Consider the following 23215-nt stretch of genomic DNA (forward strand, 5'->3'; position numbering starts at 1 on the left):
CATCAGGAGGCTAATCGAACTGGTGAAAAGACAGAACGTGGATCAACCCACGTCGGCCTTCCACGTAATTACGTCAAACCCGTCTGACGACAGAGCGTGGCTAGGCGGACCAGGGCTACGTTTTTATCAATGTGCTTCTAATTTGATTCATTCGTGCAATTTGTTTTTCCGGAAATGACATTTGACACTTTGCTGGCCATTTATCATTCATTGTCTCTCGGAATCACTTGAGATTAATCGACTGATAATTTTACAACAGATCATACGAGTTCCAAAAGAATACATGTGTACAGAAACCGAAAAAAATCTAAAACGTATGCTAAATATAAGCCCGAACTTTACTTATTTATTATTCATCAGTTATCTTGAATATTAAATAATCAACAGATATACAAATTTTAGATTTTTTTTTTAATCATACCATAACTGCTTATATTATAATCAAAACGGTAAATTAAACATAAGTAAAACACTTTAGGCCTCGATATCCCTTTATGACCCCTATTATATTACCTATTATATAACTAATTAATATTATATACCACCTATTATATAACTAACTTAATTGGGGATTGATGGTGCCCAACATTCAGTATGGTACCCCCTTCGACCCTCTCACGCTTATAAATACATTCACACAAATATCAGTACTATATACAAGAGAACAACTCTGTTTCCTCCAAGAATTGCAACGGGGGAGCGAACTACTCGTTCCCGTGCTAATAAGGGCATTTCGCTTATCAGGTGGCATTCCTACACGCCCTCTATATGGAGCCAAGGAATAGCAGTCCTTCAATTAGATAGGACACATCAAACAACCTTGCCAGAAGGGCTTTCGTAAAAATAATAAAAGTGACTAATAAGTTTATTTTTTATTCATTCTGTGTTACAATCCAGAAATATGATTTAATTTTTATTAGTACAATTATTCCTTTAGTTTGTAGGTTAGTTATGAATAGCTTTACTTCTTTACTTATTCCTTTTTTGCTTACCTCTCATAAGTCATGAAAGAGGTGACAAATAAAAAAAAAGACAATTTTTGGTGGTATGTTCAAACAGGAAAAGATACGGAAACACTAACGAGATAATTAATAAAGTTGTAACAATAAATATTCCAGTTTCTTTTATTGTCAATTTTGGTTATTTGACTTAATGTAGAAACAAGGCTCATAGTAATTGGTCCAGTATTGGTGGGCCCATAGTTGAATATGAGCCGAATTTTGGTTTTATTACAAATTATTTTATAAAAATGTACTCTAATAGACATACGGCAGGTCGAAAAAGCGAGGATAGGCAGACTTAAATGAAAGAAAACGAACCACACACAAAGAAATTTCACAGGCAAATTGTTGGCAATGATACTCATTAAACAATCCATATATTTTTAGTAGTCATAATGGACCTACTAATTATTTTAATTAATTATACTCGTTAAGATGAAAAAGTCAGTGTCACGAGTGGCATTCGACTAAACATGCGGCTGTTCTAACCGCTTGAGCTATCATGTCTACAGTGATTAGAACAGCGGCGTTTGAGCAGAAGATCGTGGGTTCGAATCCCACTCGTGACACTGACTTTTTCATCTCAACCAAAACCTTAGATAAAAAAAAATACTTTAAATTAAAATCATTAAACAATGTTAAAATGATAGAAATATTCTTTGAACATTGTTTACCATAAAAAAAATATTATTATTGAATAAAATTTTAATTTTCATGCAAACTGTAAATTTGTACATTTTAGTCTTGTGTAATCCAATATTAATGAAATGCCGCTCAAGACATTGCATATATATACTACAAATTGATTAACTATCCAATTTGCTATTAAAGGGATTCATCACAAATTTATTTTTATGTCAGTACAAAATTATTCTATTTATACATACGAGATAACTATTCAGAAATCGTGAGATGCTGTCTGGTGTGATGTAGGTTTCAGAAAAACATTTTCTTTATCGTGCCAACGTTTTGATCTTTATTGAGCCCTGAAGATGATCTCAATAAAGATCGAAACGTTGGCACGATAAAGATAATGTTTTTCTGAAACCTACATCAAACCAGACCGCATCTCACGATTTCTGAATAATTATCGATTAACGGTCACTAATCGAGATAACCATTAAAACAACCACTTTGTAGTTATTTCAGTTGATCATATTGCCGTTAAAAATTATAAAATTCTCCAAGAGTTTTGATACGTTCTCACAATCACAACCTAAATGTCAGTTATATTTTCTATCTATAGTTATATTTCAATATCTTCGACATGTTATTGTTTTTATGGGGTAATAAGCCATAAGCCTAATAAGCCTTCGTTAGCCTGGAAAACGTGTCGTATTCCGTATTAGTAAGAAACGAACAGATAACGCAGTCGTACGACGGACCGGAATCAGATACGCACTCGAAATTTGAAACGACAACAACACCGCCTTGAGTTTTATCACGGCAAATATTTAACAAAGAGGTTATCTAGCTAGGTCCTTCTACATCTTTATAACGCGATATTCAAGGAAAAAAAACAACGCGGTGAAAATTGGTGTAAATTTTAGTTCGCTGTTGTTATTTGTTCAGCAAAAATCATTCCTCAGGGAGAGTTCTTCCAATTTATATATAAATAATATTTTATAGTAGACCAAGTAGCAAAGGAACATTCGGATATATAGTCCGATGCTGTAGTTATGTTGAGCTATAGTGGCGTACGGTCTCGCCAAAAACGATAAAATTAAGCACCAACATATAAATGATGTTGAACTACATTGATAACGTTCACTGCTAATTAGGGTGATCGTTTAACCAGCAATATCATACGACGATTCTGAAAATGAATGAATGAAAAAAGAAGTATTTCATTAGAAAACAAAAAAGAAAAAATTGCACAGCAATGGTTATCAACTGTCTGCCGGAATCGGACTATAAAATTTTTAATAAACAAACAAAACAGGTCTAAAAATTTGTTCTCAAAGAATAAACAAAAAAGAAAACACTGTAAGTAAAGTACAGTAACAACGATGTATATTTATAAACACTTATACACATATGAATAACAAAGGTGTCTTTATATACACTGACAGGCAAAAAATTCCACCCACTTGTAATATAACTTGAATGTATATATTTTTATATATTAATCAAAGTTTCACGTTTTTTGTCGTTTACTAATTGTCTTTGCCTGAAAAAGTTGTAAAAATTGCTAAGGAAATTGAAAAATTAAAAAAAAAGATAGACAGATCAAATTTGTCGGCATTATTTTCTACATAATGACAGTGAGGAGGAAAACATATTACGTATTTGGTCGTTTCAGATTATTTTGGACTGATTTGGTATGAAATAGAGCAGATTTTGGACTGACCAAAACTACGATAAGCAGAGCAGGATGATTTGAAATGACTCAATTATAATTTGAAGAAATTTGTAAAATTGTAAGGTGGAAAACCTATTACGTATTTGGTTGTTTTAGATTATTTTGGGCTGCTGAAATATAGTGATTATTGAATATTTGAAGATCTTGAGATGCAGTCTGGTGTGACGTAAGTTTTAGAAAAAAATATTTTCTTTATCGTGCCAACGTTTCGATCTTTATTGAGATCATCTTCAGGGCTCAAAGTGTTTGTTTTCTGTGTAGATATGTCATTCTTGTGTGTCGTGTTGAGTGTGCCCTAAAACCTACGTCACAACAGATCTCATCTCACGATCTTCACAAATAATCATTAACTAACGGTCACTAAACACCACACATAGAAATTTTTCAACGGAAGATCTGTGAGGTGGAAAACCTATTATGCATTTGGTCGTTTTAGCTCATTTTGGGCTCCTTTAGTACGGACTAAGCACTCTCAACACGACCTACAAGAATGATACACCTACACAGAAAACAAACACTTTGAGCCCTGAAGATGATCTCAATAAAGATCGAAACGTTGGCACGATAAAGAAAACGTTGTTGTAAAACCTACGTCACACCAGACAGCATTTCACGATCTTCAAATAATCATTAACCAACGGTCACTAAACACCGCACATAGAGATTATTTCAACAGAAGATCTGTGAGGTAGACAACCCATTATGTATTTGGTCGTTTTAGCTCATTTTGGGCTCCTTTAGTACGAAATAGAGCAGATTTTGAACTGAACAAAACTGCAATAGGCACACCAGGATGATCAAAAAACGATCAAACAATTCTCAATCGAGAATATTAAAAAAATCGTTGTTTCTTCGATCCCGTGGATGATTAAGGTGCTTAAACGCAGTTGGACAAACGCCGCGTCTGGCAAGAACGCAATTCCTCGGACCGAACCCACCAAGAGGCTAAACAAAAATTAAAAATTCCGTTTGTTTAAAACAAACAACCGTCCAATTAGCCATTCAACGGTGGCCGTGTTAAAGCCAAGGACATGAGCACGTGCGGGAAAAAGAGCTCATTTTATATATTCATAAGTACGTTAGAACGGTTGTGCACTCCATCCAACACTGGATATGAACCTTGGGACGTACAAGCGGATTTCAGCCTACGTTCTCGCAGAGCCGGTCCTTACAAATAACGCTGCAGACAATTCTAACCTTCGATTTAATGCTCTGCATATATTTAGATTTGTCGACGGTGGGAGGACACGTAAAAATACAACGGAAAGAATTCTAAAAATTTGGCTCACGCGGAAAAATTTCCCTAAAAAAATGTCGAAAGCAATATTGTTCTGTTTGAAAATTTTTATTTATACATAATGTTGTTGCCAAATCGAACTGACTAATATTAATTTCAAAACACAATAATTATTAAAAATAATACTAAGAAAGTTCTAAATTTTTGGGTTTCATTGATATTATTTCCATAACTTTTTAATAAATATTTTGGTCAGTTTTATCAGACTGTGCAAAAGATAATTAAATCATATAATTAAAGCACTTTTCTGCTAAAAGCCCTTAATTTATATAATCTTCTTTTGCACAGTCTGATAAAACTGACCAAAATATTTATTAAAAAGTTACTGTATTTTGGTGTAAGTTGTGAGCTCTTTTCTTGCATATACTTCTTCATATTGTCTTGCTATCTGTCTACTGTTATTGCAAGGTATCAGAGCTGAGTTTTCCGTCGAATTGATATGCCACTTTTCTACTCATTTTTGTGAGGAAAGTTGTTTGTAGCTATTCTAAAGACAGCTGATTCCACGTCCTGCCGAGAGAATTCTCAAGTCGTCCACAAAGGTTGCTGTTCTGGAATTGAGTTCTTGAAGTAGATCCTATCTGTATATGCAGTATGATTACTACAAATTTCGTCAGGAGCTTCTACACTTCATATGTAAAATAACTACTCGCAACTTTTGAGCTATCCATTTTTGGGATCCAAGAAAAGTATTGAACATAGCGTTAAATTTCCTTTAAGTAAGGCATCGTTCTAGAACTTTGTTTAATTTTCGGTAAAAATAAACACTAAAACTTTTAAAAACTGCTTAATATAAAATATTTAACTACAAAACTACATTTGCAACTTTATTGGAAAAATTCACGGTAGAGCTTGGCAAATTTCATAACATCTTCTTCATTTAATAAGCATTCTAACGGTATATCCTTTCCTGTTTTTTAACTTAATAAAAGGCACAAAACGAAAGGAAAAATTTACTTAAAAAAAAGGCTACAATAAACAGAGTAAACAACCAAATTACGTTGATTTTTGTGTGTTTTTTACGAGGCATAAATTGGGTTGTAAAACACTGGGTTCTACACCTCAAATCCAACAAAAAAAAAGTTCGTATGAATCATGGTTCGATTCTCAACCCTTTCGCAGGAATTGAATATTTTGTGTTTGTTTTTTTCTACTATCCACGGTTCTCTACATAAATCTACTTGTTGCTAGCTCTTAATCTATTCATTTGCGGGGAAGTAAAAATAACAGAGAAAAGATCGTTAAATTTCCGTTAAAAAGGCATACTTCTAGAACTTTCAGTTTAATTTTTGGTAAAAACAAACACTGAACCTTTTAAAAACTGCTAAATATAAAATATGTAAAGAAAATAATTTTGAAACTTCATTGAAAAAAACGGTAGAACTTGGCAAATTTCATAACAACTTCTTCGATTAATAAGCTGGTATTCCCTGTTCTTTAACTTAACCAAAAAGCACAAAAAGAAAGAATAAATCCAAGTAAAAAGAAGTAAAGAACATAAAAAATACAATAGACAGAGTAAACACCCAAATTACGTTGATTTTTTTTTTTTGTTAGGCTAAAATTGGGTTGTAAAGCATCCGTATTGTTGTACTTTTTTTGTTTAGTTTAATTTTAGTGCAGTTCTGTTTTTCTGCTTTGGTTGTTCGCTATGTTTATTTCTTCTTTGTATGTGTTTTTTTTCATTTTTCTTTCTTTTTGTGCTTTTTATTTAGTTAAATTTCCCTCTTCCCTCTTTTTCACACCGTCAATACTTTTTTCCATTTAGAGTAAAATTTGTGCGTTTTGGTCTGATGTAATGTATTTTAAAAAGGGATACCGCAAGTACGTTTATAAAATTTGCCAGGGTCTACCGTGAATTTTTCCAGTTATGTTGCAAATTTAGTTTTTTTATAATTTTAAATTTATCAGTTTTTGAAATGGTTAGTGTTTGTTTCTTACCAAAAATTAAAGTAAAAGTTCAGAAGGGTGCTTTTTTAAAATAGATTTAACACTCTTTCTAATTTCACTTGTTTCGTGGTCCGCTTGACCAATTAATATCTTTCAATTAATTAAAGTTTTTAGTTGAAATAAAAAAGTCAGTGTCACGAGCGGGATTCGAACCATCTTCGGCTAGATACGCCGCTGCTCTACCACTTAAGCTATCGTGACCTCGATCCCCTCGGAAATCAACTTCCTATCTCAACCCCACCTTATGAGTTTTCCCTCCTTTTTGCCAGTTTTCAAATGTCGTGTAATCTACTTGATTCTCGGCGACAAATGAAATGGCGACGGAGAGCTTTAGTGAAGGTATACTTCATTTAAACTTATTAAATTCACTAGTTTCGTGGTCAAGTGGTAGAGCAGCAGCGTATCTACCCGAAGATCGTGGGTTCGAATCCCGCTCGTGACACTGACTTTTTTATCTCAACTAAAAACTCTTTCTAATGCTTTTTCTCGATTTCCCCAAAAAATAGTTCAAGTGCTACGATTTGATTTATGACGAAAACTGTAGATAGTTGGAAAAACCATAAAATGTTGAATAGTGACATGGTTGAGAATCGGACCATGGTTCGGAAGAACTTTTTTGTTGCGTTTGAGGTGTAGAAGCACCTGACGAACTTTGCCGTACGAGTAGTGTATCACCCTGTATAAATATTGTGGGTGTGTACATAGAATCATAGTTGAACTTATTTAGATGAAATCTAAGAAATCAAATGCTGAAGTCATGCATACGAATGAACACATCTTTTTTAAAAGTATTTGTTAAAGATTAAATTCAACTTTCAATTGAGCCGACAAAGATTTTGGATAGAGTCGTTGAAGGGAGAAAACGGTGAGAGCGTTTTTCCTCCTTTTCGCCCATTGCATGTAATCCCCAGGTGAATGCACCGGAGGGATCTTACAAAACTGAATTAAAAAGTTACAGAAGATACGGGAATGTCATGATGCAAGGAGAAAATAACTGAAACGGATAATCGCAATACACCAGCGAGATCGGTTAAACTATTGACGTTTGTGTTAGAAGAATTAAAAAAATAATTAAAAGAATGTTGAACTGTAATTGCCCCTACTTTGGAATGTATGTTTAAACGTGGCCAGAGATCGGAATGCACGGAGATTGGCTCCGACGACAATTGGGACTTTTCCAACAAAGTCCCTTTTTGCACCGGTCCGAATAAGAAGTAAACGGATTATTTGTGCCGTATTACAACGACGCTCGTACTGAAAACACCTCAGATCCGTTCATTGCCAACTAGCATTTCAAATCATCGTCAATGCTACCCCTTCGAAAATATCCAGCTCCATTTGTTACCTAGCTTGCACAAATTGCAATAAATGTTGCAAATTTTATTCATTTTTTTATACGGTGCTAGTGAAATGTTCAATAGCGTTCTATAAAATGTTCATGCTACAACAATGTCAAAGTCCGTCCACGAATAGACTCTTCCGGTTCCAATTTGGTGAGTTATTTCCTTTCGGTTTGATTACCTTTCATAAATCAACAACGTGGCGTTCAAATCGAATGTGAAAAGCTTTCTTTGTTCGATTCAGCGACGTCCTTTTAATTAATTCTGAACAAACAGCTCCAAAAACTTCTTTAAAAACATGTTTTGGGTGATTGTTTACATAGGCTGATGTAATGCGAAAGTGGTCCGGGAGTGTTCTTGACCCGAGATCCAAGGATGGCACCGGGAGGCATTGTTCGTCCGGACTTCCTGCACATCGTTTATCCAGACTCCCATCGGTTTTTCAGCCGGTTATGTAACGGTAACATGATGATGAATCAGGACAGTAATTCATAAGCTCATACGCGGGTACGTTGATCCGCTCGTCGTCTCCGTCCCATCAGGAACGGCGTAATGCAAAATCTTGAGGTTGTCCATCAAAGCGTAAATTCAAAACGGGCCCGAACAAGAAAACCGTAAATTGAAGAATCCAAAGAAAAAGAATAGCACCATTGAGTCCAGACAGTATGGTAAACTCAATATTCAAGTAAATCTTCATAAATCAACAGCTGGCTAAAACGCTTTCTTGTCTAAAAGTTATTTTTTGGATCTATCACTTTACTCTGTTCAGCAAATTGGACGTTTTAATCACTTCCTCTGTAGAAAAGGATTCGATTTTCCCATGGCTGGATAAATTTAGTCCCGGACTGAATGTATCGGAAAGTATTGAGAAAGTCAAGTAATGATTGGAAATTCCGGAACGGTCGTTTAAATAAATGTTCAATGACAGAAACAGGAAATCTGAAAGTTCTGAGATAGGTGGGACAACTAAGAAATAATTTAAAAAGACTTGCCAACCGGATTTCCATTCTCTCTAACGCGCTTTTACTCGAAAGCTCAAGTCGTTCCGCCGAGTTTTTAAAATGGTTTGTTGCGATTTTCCTACTCAATAAGGTCATAATTGATGATAAAGGACATCGCTCCGATATCGCAAACTGCTGGAGCCGGCCTTTTAGAACTGGTTAAATGGAAGTTCATTTGGCTTTCTCACTGATGGATGCCGGACTGTATTGTTATACAGAATCACCCGTTACTTAGATTCTAAGAAATGGACCATTAAGCCGGTGGTAGAATGGCGCCGTGAAAGCAAAGTACAAACGGCAATGCGGTCTCTTGAATTTCTGCTGTTAACGGGCAACATGCAAGCATCGAAACTAACAATCTGTAGGACTGTCAGTTACTTTCGATTAAAGCTCAAAGTTAGCTTGTTGATATAGGCCTTCTTTGTGGTTGTACATCCGCCAGATAATCCTACTCTTCCTTTAAATATAGGAAATTCACCACTTGCTCTGACATCTTTACCATATGTATATGGTATTTTGGGTTGTATTAGGCACTCTCGACACGACACGCAAGAATGGTACAATTACACAGAAGACAAACACTTTGAGCCCTGAAGATGATCTCAATAAAGATCGAAACGTTGGCACGATAAAGAAAATGTTTTTCTGAAACCTACATCACACCAGACCGCATCTCACGATTTCTAAATACATATGTATATAGATTATTCTATTAATTCCGAAAATAACCCAGCATTGAGAAGTAAAAGTAACTTTATTGAATAATAATTACGGAAAATGTACTTAGGTAGTCATAGTGTACAGCAGAGCTCTGCCTGTTTTTATCCAACGAAATTTTTCAGCTGTGGACAGGACCTGTTTGCGCAGTCAATGTGAATCGCCATATTCGTGTCATGGAAAGTGAAAAAGGCAAGCAGAAAATTTAGGTCGGTTCCGATGACCATGGTCTGCATATCCTCGCGGTCATAGGTCATCCCTCATCCAGCAGAACCCAACAATTTAATTTACCTCGTATCGACAGATATGCCATATAGTGACGAATGTTTTATCAAATGACCTGCGATAGTAACTGATGTTGCTAAACCGATTGCAAAATGAAATTTGGAAAAACCAAATTCTTAAATCGTTGTTCTTGAGCAATTTATTCAATGCAGCATATACAAGATTTTCGAAAAACAGCACAGGTTTGTTGAACAGTAAGGGAGTTAACAAGACAACACTACCAGAACGGCAAGAATGGGCCAAAGGAATACAGCTAAAGGCAAACTCCTACTGGTATACTGCCGGCTCCAAAACCGACAAGGGTATGAGAGCTGGAGTCTTGGATGAACCCAAATATGCTTTCCAGTCTGAAATCAAAGCAATTTAACACTACGCCAGAGAAATAAAAAGGCTAGTAATACATTCCCGGATGATAGCCATTTTCTCTGACAGCCAGGCAACACTTAGGGCCCTAGTGGCATGCAAAGCGAAAGTGTTTGGAACTGCATGGGACCCCTGACGGAAGTCTGTGACACTAACGACCTGACCCTGGCATGGGTCCGTGGACATTCGGGACATTGCGGCAACGAAAAGGCTGACATGTTGGCCAAAAAGGGAGCCAACATGGACTCTATGGGCACTGAACCCTACTGTGGCTTAGCATCCTGCGAAAATCGAAAATGGATCCTTAACGAGTCCAAAATCTGGTGGAATAATACAACAGGGATGAGGCATGCGAAGAGATTCATAGGAGGACCATCCGCCAAACTTACAAAAGAATTACCGGAAGACAACTGCGACCGAACTGGGATTTTGGTTGGACTCCTGACAGGACATTACCACTTAAGAAAGCACATGCACCGGAAAGGAGTAGAAACAGGAGACCGCAGAACATGTTTTATGGTGTAGTGATGGTCTTTGTAAGTGCAGGTTCTTTCAACTAGGACAAGAAAACCCACAAGCAAGATCCAGCACTAAAGAGCCGCTGACAAAGCCGTGGAGGCTGACTAATAACTTGATGATGAGTTATACATGGGAGTACTGTAAATCTATTCAGGTGGAGGTGCAGTAGGCCTTGTGTCCGCCTCTTTTATCCCTATCCCCATCCCTAACAAGACATCAAAAGCCAAATTTTCGCTATAAGCAAGCTTGAGATAACAGTTTGTACTTTTTGAGATATTGGTCGTTTCCGATGACCATGGTCTGCATATCCTCGCAGCCGTAGGTCACCCCTCATCCGGCAGAAATCGACAAGAGATACCATAAATTATGAGTTTCTTCTGGAAGTTCGTTTTGTTGGTTATGAGCTATATTGTACAGTATACTAAATATGAATAAAGTTTTCTACTTCACTTAATATAAAAAGAGTAAAAATTATGGACCTATTTTGGGCGGTTTCAGGTTGTTGAACATCATCTAAGCCTTGGATACGCTATTAACGCGACATGGCTTTGGATAAATGGTGTTGTTTTATGTAACACACAATACAAAAAAAACTTAATAAACAGGAATCCCAGACTTCCAAACCTGACATCTCCATTAGGGCAAGTAGTCAACTTTCATAACAACTATCTAAGCTTGTTGCAGGCATTCTACAATCTGTCTTAAAATTAAACAAAAAAACACATTTTGTATCAAGAACTCAACATGTTCTTTCATTAAATGCTTGTGGGTGTTACGACTACTGTTCAAGAGCCGCATAGATCACTCATCACGTACAAGCAAACAGCAGCATAACACATGGATCGTTATCAATTTTTAAAAGGAAACGAACAATCCACTAGAAGACTATCGGAGCTACTGGCTGTGGAGAGGTCGTGAATGCGCCCTCAAATTTTTGGTATGCCAAACGAACCGATGCTGCTCAGCACAGGGTGTGAAATAATAAACATAATAAAAATGGCATGAAAGTTTGAATAAGAAGCTATTAACACCACTATAAATGAAAGGAAAGACTGACAATTTATGCGGTGTATATCCGGTGACTCTGTGGAAGGTCTCTCGACGTATTCTTGACCATAGAGCTTGAAAAGCTCTCGATTCATGTGATCAACAAACCTCGCTACTCAATGTATGATTTAAAAAACTTGTTTAATCGACATAAAATAACGTAAGTCCTTTGAAAGAAGAGACACATGTCTTGGGAAAAAAATCAGGGGCGCTAGTTGGTAGGTCTTCCGTCTACCTCTCTAAACTTCGAGCATAAACACGTCCCCTCTGCGACGAATTTTATTAAATATATCGCACACCTACAAGAAAAGTGACAACAAGTCGAAAAATTATAAAAACCGGCTTATTTAGTTGTTTTGAAGTATTCGGGTGTGTGATGCTACGTAAATATGATGAAATATGATGTAGGTGGACTCTTAGCTGTTACGCAGCACTATTTGTCACTTTTGAATTGGCGGGACACATGTCACCATTCACGAAAAGTGGCATATTTTAATGTTGTGTCGAGCTTTAAAGCATCGGTGTGAGCATTAATCAGGGAAAGATCTTTAAAATGATCTTTAAATAGGTCGAAAGCTTGGCAGTAACAGCTGAATTTGTTTTTTTCAAGACCATACCTTGATCTAGAGTGTTCATGAATTATTTTAGTTTCAATTAATAAATTTTTTAATTAAGGTTTTGGTTGAGATAAAAAAGTCAGTGCCACAAGCGGGATTCGAACCCACGACCCTCGGCTAAATACGCCGCTGCTCTAACCACTTGAGCTATCGTGACTTCGATCCACTCGGACACCAACTTCCCATCTCAACTCCACCTTTTGAATTTTCCTTCCTTTTTGCCATTTTTATCTCAACCAAAACCTTAATTAAAAAGATGGATTGAAAAGAATTTATTTGGTCAAGCGGATCATGAAACCTAATAAATTATTTTAGTTTCATTTCTATTATTTTAATAACATTTTTAATTATAATCCACTATATTTAGTGTTCTATTGACCAAATTACTTCTTTCAATTAATTAATCTTTTTTATGTAAGGTTTTGGTCGAAATGAAAAGGCAGTGTCACGAGCGGGATTCGAACCCACGATCTTCGGCTAGATACGCCGCTGCTCTACCACTTGAGCTATCGTGACCTCGATCCACTCGGACATCAACCTTCTATCCCAACCCCACCTTTTGAGTTTTCCCTCATTTTTGCCATTTCTCAAATGTCGTGTAATCGGATTGGATTCTCGGCGACAAATGAAATGGCCACGTAGAGCTTTAGGGAAAACTCAAAAGGTGGGGGGATAGGAAGTTGATGTCCGAGTGAATCGAGGTCACGATAACTCAAGTGGTAGAGCAGCGGCGTATCTAGCCGAAGATCGTGGGTTCGAATCCCGCTCGTGCCATTGACTTTTTTATCTCAACTAAAAAAAACCTTAATTAATTGTAATGTATTAATTGGTCAAGCGGACCACGAAATTAGTAAATTATTTTATAGTTTCAACGATATTTTTAAATGTTTTAATTACAATAATTTTAATAATCAATAAAACCCTTATTTTAAAAACTGATTTTGTATTTTAAATAACTAATTAGCCTTGACTCCAAGAGGAAAGCACATTTAGCTCAAAAATAATCTTAACTAAAACTTACTATATGGATATTATGCTTGTTTGTTAGGTTTGTATGTTGTCTGTTACCATCACACAAACAATTAATACCATTACAGTCAATCATTGACCACCATTATCGTTATAGCAAACAAACTAACTTTAATTACTGAGAGCCAATATATGCTATAAAACATAACTCAAAAAAGGGTGGTTTTTTAGGGGTAGTACAGCTGGAATTGTAAGGTTTTGTTTTCTCTTAAGTCTTGGAGAAAGGAAAGACAATATTGATGGATCATGACAGTTTTTATTGCCTACAACCGTAATGGCATGTACTTAATGCATAAGTAAGAAAAGTAACTTAAGCAAAATATTTTTGAGTTGTGTCACTTTTCTTGTGGGTGTGCGATATATGAAAGCAACTTAATTATAGTAGAAATCCCCAAACCCAATTAAAAAAAAAAATCATAGTAGAAGACAATATTTTGTGATTTTGAATCTGACAGACGAATCCTGCACTTGTTTCTTCCTTCACAAAATATTAGCAGAGAACAAGGAAATTGTTAACACTAGAAGAGCTTTAGGCGTAGTTGGTCATTGAAGCTGTATGTTTCAGACATGAGATCGCATTAGAGATAGTCGGACCATGATGGGCGGAAATGACCAACCTATAATCAACTATTTCTCATGAAAATTGCTTAAACGAATAGAGAAACTGTATTACCATATCAGAAGTAGTTAAATTACTATTTTATTTGAACCTATGATCGGTCAGCCGATTCTATCTAATCTCTATTTCTAATTTTTTTAGTGCTGGTAGTCCATCTGTTAGACCGGTATGAGCAAAAATGATCAAACTATTAATCTATTTCACACGAAAATCGCTTAGATGGCTAGAAAAACTCGTGAAATTACGGAGGGTTTGATTTCGCAAAGAGTGAATCTGATTTTTAATCATTAATTCACTACTTTCATGGTCCGCTTCACCAATTAATACATGACAATTAATTAAGGTTTTTAGTTGAAAAATGGCAAAAGGAGGGAAAACTCATAAGGTGGCGTTGAGATGGGGAGTTGATGTCCGAGTGGATCGAGGTCACGATAGCTCAGGTGGTAGAGCAGCGGCGTATCTAGCCGAAGGTCGTGGGTTCGAATCCCTCTCGTGCCATTAACTTTTTTTCATCTCAACTAAAAACCTTAATTAATTGTAATGTATTAATTGGTCAAGCGGACCACGAAATTAGTGAATTTAATGAATTAAAATGAAGTACACTTCACTAAAGCTCTCCGTCGCCATTTCAATTGTCGTCGAGAATCCAAACCGATTACACGACATTTGAAAAATGGCAAAAGGAGGGAAAACTCATAAGGTGGGGTTGAGATGGGGAGTTGATGTCCGAGTGGATCGAGGTCACGATAGCTCAGGTGGTAGAGCAGCGGCGTATCTAGCCGAAGATCGTGGGTTCGAATCCCTCTCGTGCCATTAACTTTTTTTCATCTCATCTAAAAACCTTAATTAATTGTCCTGATTTTTAATGTTTTTTCCTCTTTCTAACTTGTATGTCTGTAGTAAAACATGTTTAGGTATGTCATATACCTAAAGAGACTCAGATCACTGCCCATTCCCGCTGGTTTGATCGGTTATGGTTGGTTCGTTGAAAGTTTTTTTGATAGGAAAAGACCAAAATAAATTAACTACTTCACTGGGACGTCGTTGTCCGCCACGGTTAGAGCGTTGACACGGCGAGTCATCAATATACGGGCCTCGGGTTCAAATCTCAGCGACCCTGATCTAAACTTACAAACGACTTTTTTCCAAAACACCGGCTCCCTCCGGTTGATATGACCTTTGCCGTTGCAAGTCTCGAAAAAAAAACTTTATATATTATTTGTATGTCAATACGAGTGAAATTGATGTTCTTTTTTTTTCTGTCAGACGTTTATACACTTTGCCAACTTTGAGCATTTAGTAGTTTTATTTAGAGATCGTGAGGTGCGGTCTGGTGTGATGCAGGTTTAGATAAACATTTTCTTAATCGTGCCAACGTTTCGACCTTTATTAAGATCATCTTCAGGGTCTGGGATTCATAAACATTGTGAGGTCACTCAAAGTATGTGTTTTCTTTGTAGTTAGGAATGTTAGTGAGATATTAATGCTTTTTGTTTATATATGTTGCACTTTGAAGTAGTGGGGCAGGAAGTAAAGATAGAAATTCATTTTTATATGAGGAGTCGGCTACTTTGAGGTGAAAGGGACTGACAATGGAAAAAAAGGGTAATGGTTTGTCGTTCGGGCTTGGTTAGCCTTTCAGGATTATTATAGACGGGATTATTAGGGAAAGGAGAGTAAATTGTTGGAGATTTAGGATATTTAAAATTGTTTGAGAGAAATGATTGTTTTATATGTTGTATTATTTGTTTTGTGTGTTATATGTATGTTATTGATATAAATTGATGACATTAGCGTAGCTGCGGCTGAGTTTACATGTGTCTGCTTATCTCTCTCGATGTAAACCATTTCTAAAAAGTTACTTTTATGTTTGTTTCGATCGAAGTCATGATAGCTCAAGTGGTAGAGCAACGGCGTATTTAGCCGAAGGTCGTGGGTTCGAATCGCTCGTGACGCTGGGCTTTTTCTCTCAACCAATACCTTTCATAAATTTAGGTTTTTAGTTCAGATAAAAATATCAACATCATTTGTCGCCGAGAATCAAATATATTACACGACATTTGAAAAATGGTAAAAAGGAGGGAAAATTCAAAAGGTGGGGTTGAGATGGGAAGTTAGTGTCCGAGTGGATCGAGGTACGATAGCTCAAGTGGTAGAGTAGCGGCGTATCAAGCCGAAGGTCGTGGGTTCGAATCCCGCTCGTGACGCTGACTTTTTATCTCAACTAAAAACCTTAAATAATTGAAAGATATTAATTGGTCAAGTGAGCCACGAAACTAGTGAACCTTTCATAAATATTAATTAATTTTAAAAAAATTTAGTAGTTTGCTGTTCCAAAACGGCCAAACTAAACGTTTATCACACCGCAGACCTCGATAAGAACTTTCACGAATATAAACCTTTTACTTTTAAGTTTCTAAACTAAATTTCAATTCAAGTATATTCGTTATGGCGAATTGATTTGCGTAAGTGTGTTAAGAGATCCCGGTTAATCCATTGACTCCGGGCTACTTCAGGCGCCTTTGGACCTTTCTCTAATTGTCTCGGCCAATTTTTTCCCCGTCAAGATGACATCCATGTTCTTCCTATTCCAAAAAAAAATCTCATTAAGCAGCTTTCCCCCGTGCATTCCAGAACGAAATCCCAACAACCCCGGTGCCGGGTAAAAAAAACGGTACCTGTCCCAAAACGACCTGCTTTCGACCCCAGCCCTTCAATTCCGTGCATTTAGAAGGGTGAGCGCAGTACCACCCCCCACCAAAAAAAAGCTCCCCCACCGCACAACTAGCATTCTCGGTCCCCCCGTTCTCGTCCCTCGACCCTCAGACCTCAGTCGCTCTGTAGCTCCGGTCACGTCTGAACCTCAGTCATGGTGCAATTGGATACTCCTGAAGTACGTAACTACATACATTTTTATTTGTCTTATACTTGTATTCACTATTAACATAACATTCACATCGTTGTGACACAATTTATTTCTTACGGCTACTTTAACCACATGTTACACACAAAAAAAGCCCAACATTATCAACTTAAAAACTTCTGTCAAAATATAAACTATTAGTTATCTTTCTTCAAGCACCGTTCTTCTATTTACAACTAAAATTTTCTTCAACGTCACAAAAAATTTGTTTTCCATAACAGCAATATATTTTTTTCAAGGAAAAGCACAAGCAGTATAATTATAATTTATTACTACAATAAACTTGATTAAAGATTAAATTAACGTAAAACACAACATTATAATTTCCTCAGTAGTATTTCTAATTGTATTTTATTCACGAAGAAAGTAACTAGGTATAGAATCGATATCATAATAACTTAGAAACGAATCTACCAACTAAAACAAAACAAGAATTCCTAGTATTTTTTAAAAATATCACCTCCATAGGATAAAACAGCTAGTAATATATTTTATTACACTATCTTACACAAAAAAAGCTTTAAAACAATGCGTATAAACACAGAGACATACATCTGCACGCATTACGATTAAATGCATATTTACAAAACGTGTTGATCTTTTATATTAACTTACTCAAAAATTAGCTCAACTCAAAAAGTTGTAAGGAATTTTTGTACTGTAATATTTTCTATCTTTGTTTGTTCTGACGAGGCAGGGAATTTCCTCGTAGTGTTCGAACATGTTTTCACCGTCTCTAGTATGTAGAACATGAAATATGGCAACATTACAAAAGATCAATTCTGGATTTTTTTTTTTTTTTTTTATAAATGACCTACTGCTTGCACAGATGGCCGGGTATCGAAAACTTGAACGTTTCGACATTTGATCATTATCGATTTGTCTTTATCCCAGGTTTTCCTTTATTCCACAAAGGACGTAAGAAATATCGACTCATTACAGATATTACATAATTATGTTAATGCGCAATTATAATTATTAATAAGTAGGTTAATTAGATTATACAGTACTGAATCGTGAAAGGAATTTGGTTTCAAATCCATTTTTGCCCCAAGATCATGTTTTCCTGGAAAGTTGGATTGACTTGAGAATTTTTTTTTTAACCATCCCTAAACATTTTTGAGAATTCATTGTCGTGGCGTTTAGCTAATAATTTGGTCTAATTGTATAACCGGAACAAAAATAAAATAAGAACAAATATTTAAATAACTTGGACATTTAAATTTAAAAATTATGTTAATTCGATACATAGTAAGGATTTTTAACTAGTTAAAGCTTTAAATTCGGCGGTCGTCGGTGGTTTAGGCGTTGTCACGGCGCTCATCGCTGTAAGGTAAAGGTCCCTGGTTCGAATCCAGCGGCCCTGCATTTCAACCCGACATACTTACAAATGGGCTTTTTTTCAAAAACACCGGCACCCCGAGGGTTGATATAACCTCTGCTGTTGCGAACTCTCGTAAGACAAAAAGTTTTAAATTAAAAAAATAAATCGTTTTGGACATGATCAAATGTCCCTGGTTGTAAAAGTCAAAGAAAATAGGTAAGAATTTCCAGAGAAATGTCTCTTTCCGGGTGGTTTAATTTAAATATATCATAAAATATGAAATAACCGTTGAATAGTAAAAGTGTAACGGTTAATCAAAGGTACGTTATCTCCGATCTAATTTTATCCTAGGGACAATAATACATAAATCACATTGTCGTAAACAACATATCAGAAAGAGCAATAAGGATTTAAATTGTGTCCTTCTGAACGTTCCAAGACCATTGAATTTTTTTTTTTTTTTTGGTTCTGGAACTAGCGCGCCTACGCGTTCTTATTTTCCTCGATACGGCCTCGATAACGCCAAGTCTCCACAATCTAGAAAGTTCAAAATAGACAAGAGAAGAATCGAAAATGTCTATTTGAAAATTGTCTACTCCAGGCGGCGGATGAGTCAGGCGTCGTTTCCGGAAAAACTCGCCGCGCCTTGAAATTGATGATTAAATGCGATCTGCTGTCTTGAATATGCAAAACGTCCAGCTTCAAGTAATTTCTGCAAACTTGACAACGCCCAAAGTTATTCCAGTTTTAATTTACGGTTCGATGATTTCAGTTCTGATGTTAAATTACACATTGCGATGTTGGAAAAATACAGGATTCAAATCTCTAGTGAATTTATTTTTACATATGGTTTTACAAAAATTCTCCATAATTCTCTATAAACTTCACCAATTAACTAACTATTAAAAACGATTAGAAAATAATAAAAATAGCTATAATACGACCAGACTCAACACATTCTCACAACTTCGTAATAAGAGTCTAAAGAAACGCATCCGTCAAAAACACAGCGAGAATAGACGGACCACGATGTTCAAGCAATTATATCATCACGTTAAATGCAATCCTGTTTAATTACATCACACAAAAAACACTTTTTATTTTTTCGTCTGTATTACAAAGTTAACACTAACTTAAATTTATTACAAACAAGTACATGAAGACGGATGATATTGTCAATACTATTACAAATAATTCATATTATATATGAGAAGTCGGTAGATAGATTTCAAAGAAAGAAAGAGAGAGAGAGAGAGAGAGAGAGAGAGAGAGAGAGAGAAACATATAGACATACAGAAATGTTCGATTTATTTTGTTGAATTATGCAAAAAAATCAGCTTTTGGAAAAAATCTGGGGTTTCTCCTCCTAACAAACAATAAAAATCATTAACAACTAACAAACGGTCCAGAGTTTGTTGTAAACGTTGATTTATTATTATGAATAATCGCTTGAGGGACCTCGTTCAATATTGAGTTGGGAAAAATTCCTCACAGGGTTATGCTTGACTTTTAAACTCTTTCCGATAGAAGGAATGGATGAAATTTGCTTCTTTACTATGATAATGCTGGAATATCAATCCTCCCGGTTTGATAACAAACCTTATTCGACGTCTTCTCGCCTTGTTTAAATGTTCTATTTCAGTACATAACCGTTATGGTATAACCATTAAGCAATAACAAACCCGAAAACAGTGTTAGGTCAATGAAAAAATCGTGTCTGGATAGGCAGTTTTTTAATTCATAATATGTCTAGAATCGGACAAAAAAAACCAGGCCTATGTCCCGAAAAGAAATCTGGGATTGACCCCATTCCTCAGCGAGCGAATTGCACAACCGTATTAAATTCCTGGCCGGGTGTCGGCCCGGCGTCGATGGGCCCCTGATGAGTCATATCAAGTCCTAAGTTACATAAATGTAGCGCATGTAATTGCATGACTCAATTCGATCGATATTGGTATGACATTAAGAAGAGGAAAGTCGCATCCGATTAGCGATGAAGGGGGCCCAGATGTTGTAAACACCGCCGTTTGGCAGATGCTGTCTTGGCGGATATTATTAGTCCCATTGTGGCCTCACCGGGATGACGGGACACCGGTCACTAGGTCCTCTGGGAGAATTTCTGATTCATACGCCCTGAAGCCATATCCCACTCCGGAAAAACCACGTATCAAGTTTCACATCCCGTCGGAAATAAAAATATTAAATGGCGTCTAAAGCATTCTCAGCTTTGCATCGTGATAAAACTTTATTTTTCTTAGACTACCAGATAGATTGATTTGGTTGAGATGGTACCAAAGTCTTATTTACTGTGTCCTATGATTTGTCTGAGATGGTACCAAAGTCTTATTCACTGAGTCCATCTATCAATAAGTCTTAATGTTTCTAATTTTGTTTCTTCTCGTATGGTTTATAGCAAAAAATTTCACCCACTTCTAATATAACTTGATTTGTACATATTTTTAAATATTAATCGAAGTTTCACGTTTTTTAATGTTTAATAATTGAGTCTTCGTCTAAAAAAGTTTTTAAAAACTTATAATTAATTAAGGTTTTTAGTTGAGATAAAAAAGTCAATGGCACGAGCGGGATTCGTACCCACGATCTTCGGCTTGATACGCCGCTGCTCTACCACTTGAGCTATCGTGACCTCGATCCACTCGGACACCATCTTCCCATCTTAACCGCACCTTTTGAATTTTCCCTCCTTTTTGCAATTTTTTTTTCAAATGTGTAATTGGATTGGATTCTCGTGTTCTGCTCAATTCTGGTCCTCTTATGGGGCGAAAAAGCCATCAGTCCATACTGACTTCGAGCAGTCAGAAATTTGAACACCTCGAACTTCCTGGAACGAATCGCTTGAACAACAGTAAGGTACCGGTTTCGCAAAATTCCCAAAGTCAAAAAAGGTCATCTTGTGGTTCTGTTACCCTAGGGCATCCGTAACTGCGATGGCAATAGCCGCATACCTGATGGAACGTCCATCATTAGTAAGTGCCACGCGCATCATCCTCAGCAAATAAGTGGCATTTGTCAGTTTAAAAATTGAAATTAAGAAAACAACGATGAAAACTAAACAGTTTATTGTTTCAGAATTCAAATGAGGCTGAATAAACATTATAAATTCCGTAAAAAGTAAACATTGAAAAATCCTTTATCCTTGTTTTGGATTAAGGATTAAGTGTGTTTGATATTCCCAATTTAAAACATAGCATAAACAAATATTTATTGGTAAACACAATGTGACAAATTAAGGGCAGAATTTTCTTTTATCGAGAAAATGAAAAAAAAAATCAATTGGGTGAAATTTTTTCCCAGTGAGTGTAGTAACTTTTCCCTTCGAGTATCGTTACAGCCGGGCCATTTCAAACTATTAAATCCTGACCATCTAATTAGATTGCGAAAAATCGCCCGGATAGGTATGCTTGCTGGATCTGATAAAAATTGCATAGGGTTAATTTACCAGCATTTTCTCTGAAGAGATGCGACCCCTGGAGCCCATCCTCGGTGGCTGGACGGACAAGACCTAGGTCTCTCCTTGTACTATCGACAACATAGAGTGTGGGTGGTTCTCGACGCCTGATGGTAATTTATTGTATATTAAAATAGCTGGAATTGCCGCGGACTGCGATAGGATCAACTCTGTACAAGCGCGTATATGTTTACGATGTACCGATCCTGCCAAGCATGCCATTGCTTATTTAATGAAGCAGTTTTTGTTTTTAAAAAACTCATATTTGAACATGCATTCTACCACCCATTTAGTCTTGTATCATCCAATTTTTTTTCAAAAGCTCATGACGAACCATTGTATTCAAACTAAAACGGTCTGGAGGTCAATCAGAATAACGACTCTGTAGGGAACGATCTTAGTTTTATTCATTAAATTCACTAATTTCGTGGTCCGCTTGACCAATGAATATATTACAATTATTAAGGTTTTTTTAGTTGAGATAAAAAAGTCAATGGTACGAGCGGTATTCGAACCCACGATCTTCGGCTAGATACGCCGCTGCTCTACCACTTGAGCTATCGTGACCTCGATCCACTCGGACACAAACTTCCCATCTCAGCCCCATCTTTTGAATTTTCCCTTTGCCATTTTTCAAATGTCGTGTAATCGGATTGGATTCTCGGCGACAAATGAAATGGCCACGGAGAGCCAAAAAGGCATGAAAAGCAAACCGAAGATCGTGGGTTTCTTTTGAATTTTCCCTCTTTTTTTATCAGATCGAGGTCACGATAGCTGAAGCGGTAGAGCAGCGGCGTATCTAGCCGAAGATCATGGGTTCGAATCCCGCTTGTGCCATTGACTTTTTTATCTCAACTAAAAGCCTTAATTAATTGTAACTTAGTTTTATTCTTGCAATTGTAAAATGTTGTTAAAAGATGTATAAACTGAATCAAATAAGTAATTCTGATAAGGTTAAGTTAGTTTAGCTTTCATTTCTATGTCTAAAGCAGATATGGAAATGCTTTGCATAGAAAGGGAGTCTTCCTAATAGTCACTGTCGTATCCATATTTCAAATAACAGCACCATCATCAGTGAAAATTCCGATTACGTTTCTTTGATATTTACCAGCTTTATGCAGATTTCGCGCCTCTGGTCCGAAAGAGCAAGGACCCGGCCTATTGTGAAAAAGGCGGTAGACTTACTTCCGTCGGTTTTGTGTCGCGTAAATCGTGAGATTGGTCGTTAAATGTTGACAAGGAGAAACAGATCGCCTTTTCGGTGTACGTCCTGATGTTTGTAAATACCGTCCAATGAACCTTCAAGTTATGCAATGTTTCAACATGCTTTTGTCGTAAATGGGAAGGCAAAA

General features: G+C 36.4%; 1 protein-coding gene across 5 annotated transcripts in view; it reads left to right on the forward strand.

Annotated features, from left to right (window-relative positions):
• The window catches only part of LOC106668842, a 115356-nt gene that overhangs the window by 44448 nt on the left and 47693 nt on the right, over positions 1-23215 (forward strand). Inside the window, exon 1 of one of the 5 annotated variants that reach the window (XM_014397978.2) lies at positions 16965-17040. The exons of 3 other annotated variants lie outside the window; for them this stretch is intronic. In XM_014397978.2, coding sequence (XP_014253464.1) covers positions 17017-17040 — 24 coding nt within the window. In that variant the 5' untranslated portion in view covers positions 16965-17016. Of the gene's footprint in view, positions 1-16964; positions 17041-23215 lie in introns of those variants that run through there. One more of the 5 variants, XM_024224920.1, reaches the window with a different exon arrangement.

The sequence above is a fragment of the Cimex lectularius genome, unplaced genomic scaffold (assembly GCF_000648675.2).
Source record: "Cimex lectularius strain Harlan isolate CLEC.00 unplaced genomic scaffold, Clec_2.1 scaffold125, whole genome shotgun sequence".
Taxonomy (NCBI): Eukaryota; Metazoa; Arthropoda; class Insecta; order Hemiptera; family Cimicidae; genus Cimex; species Cimex lectularius.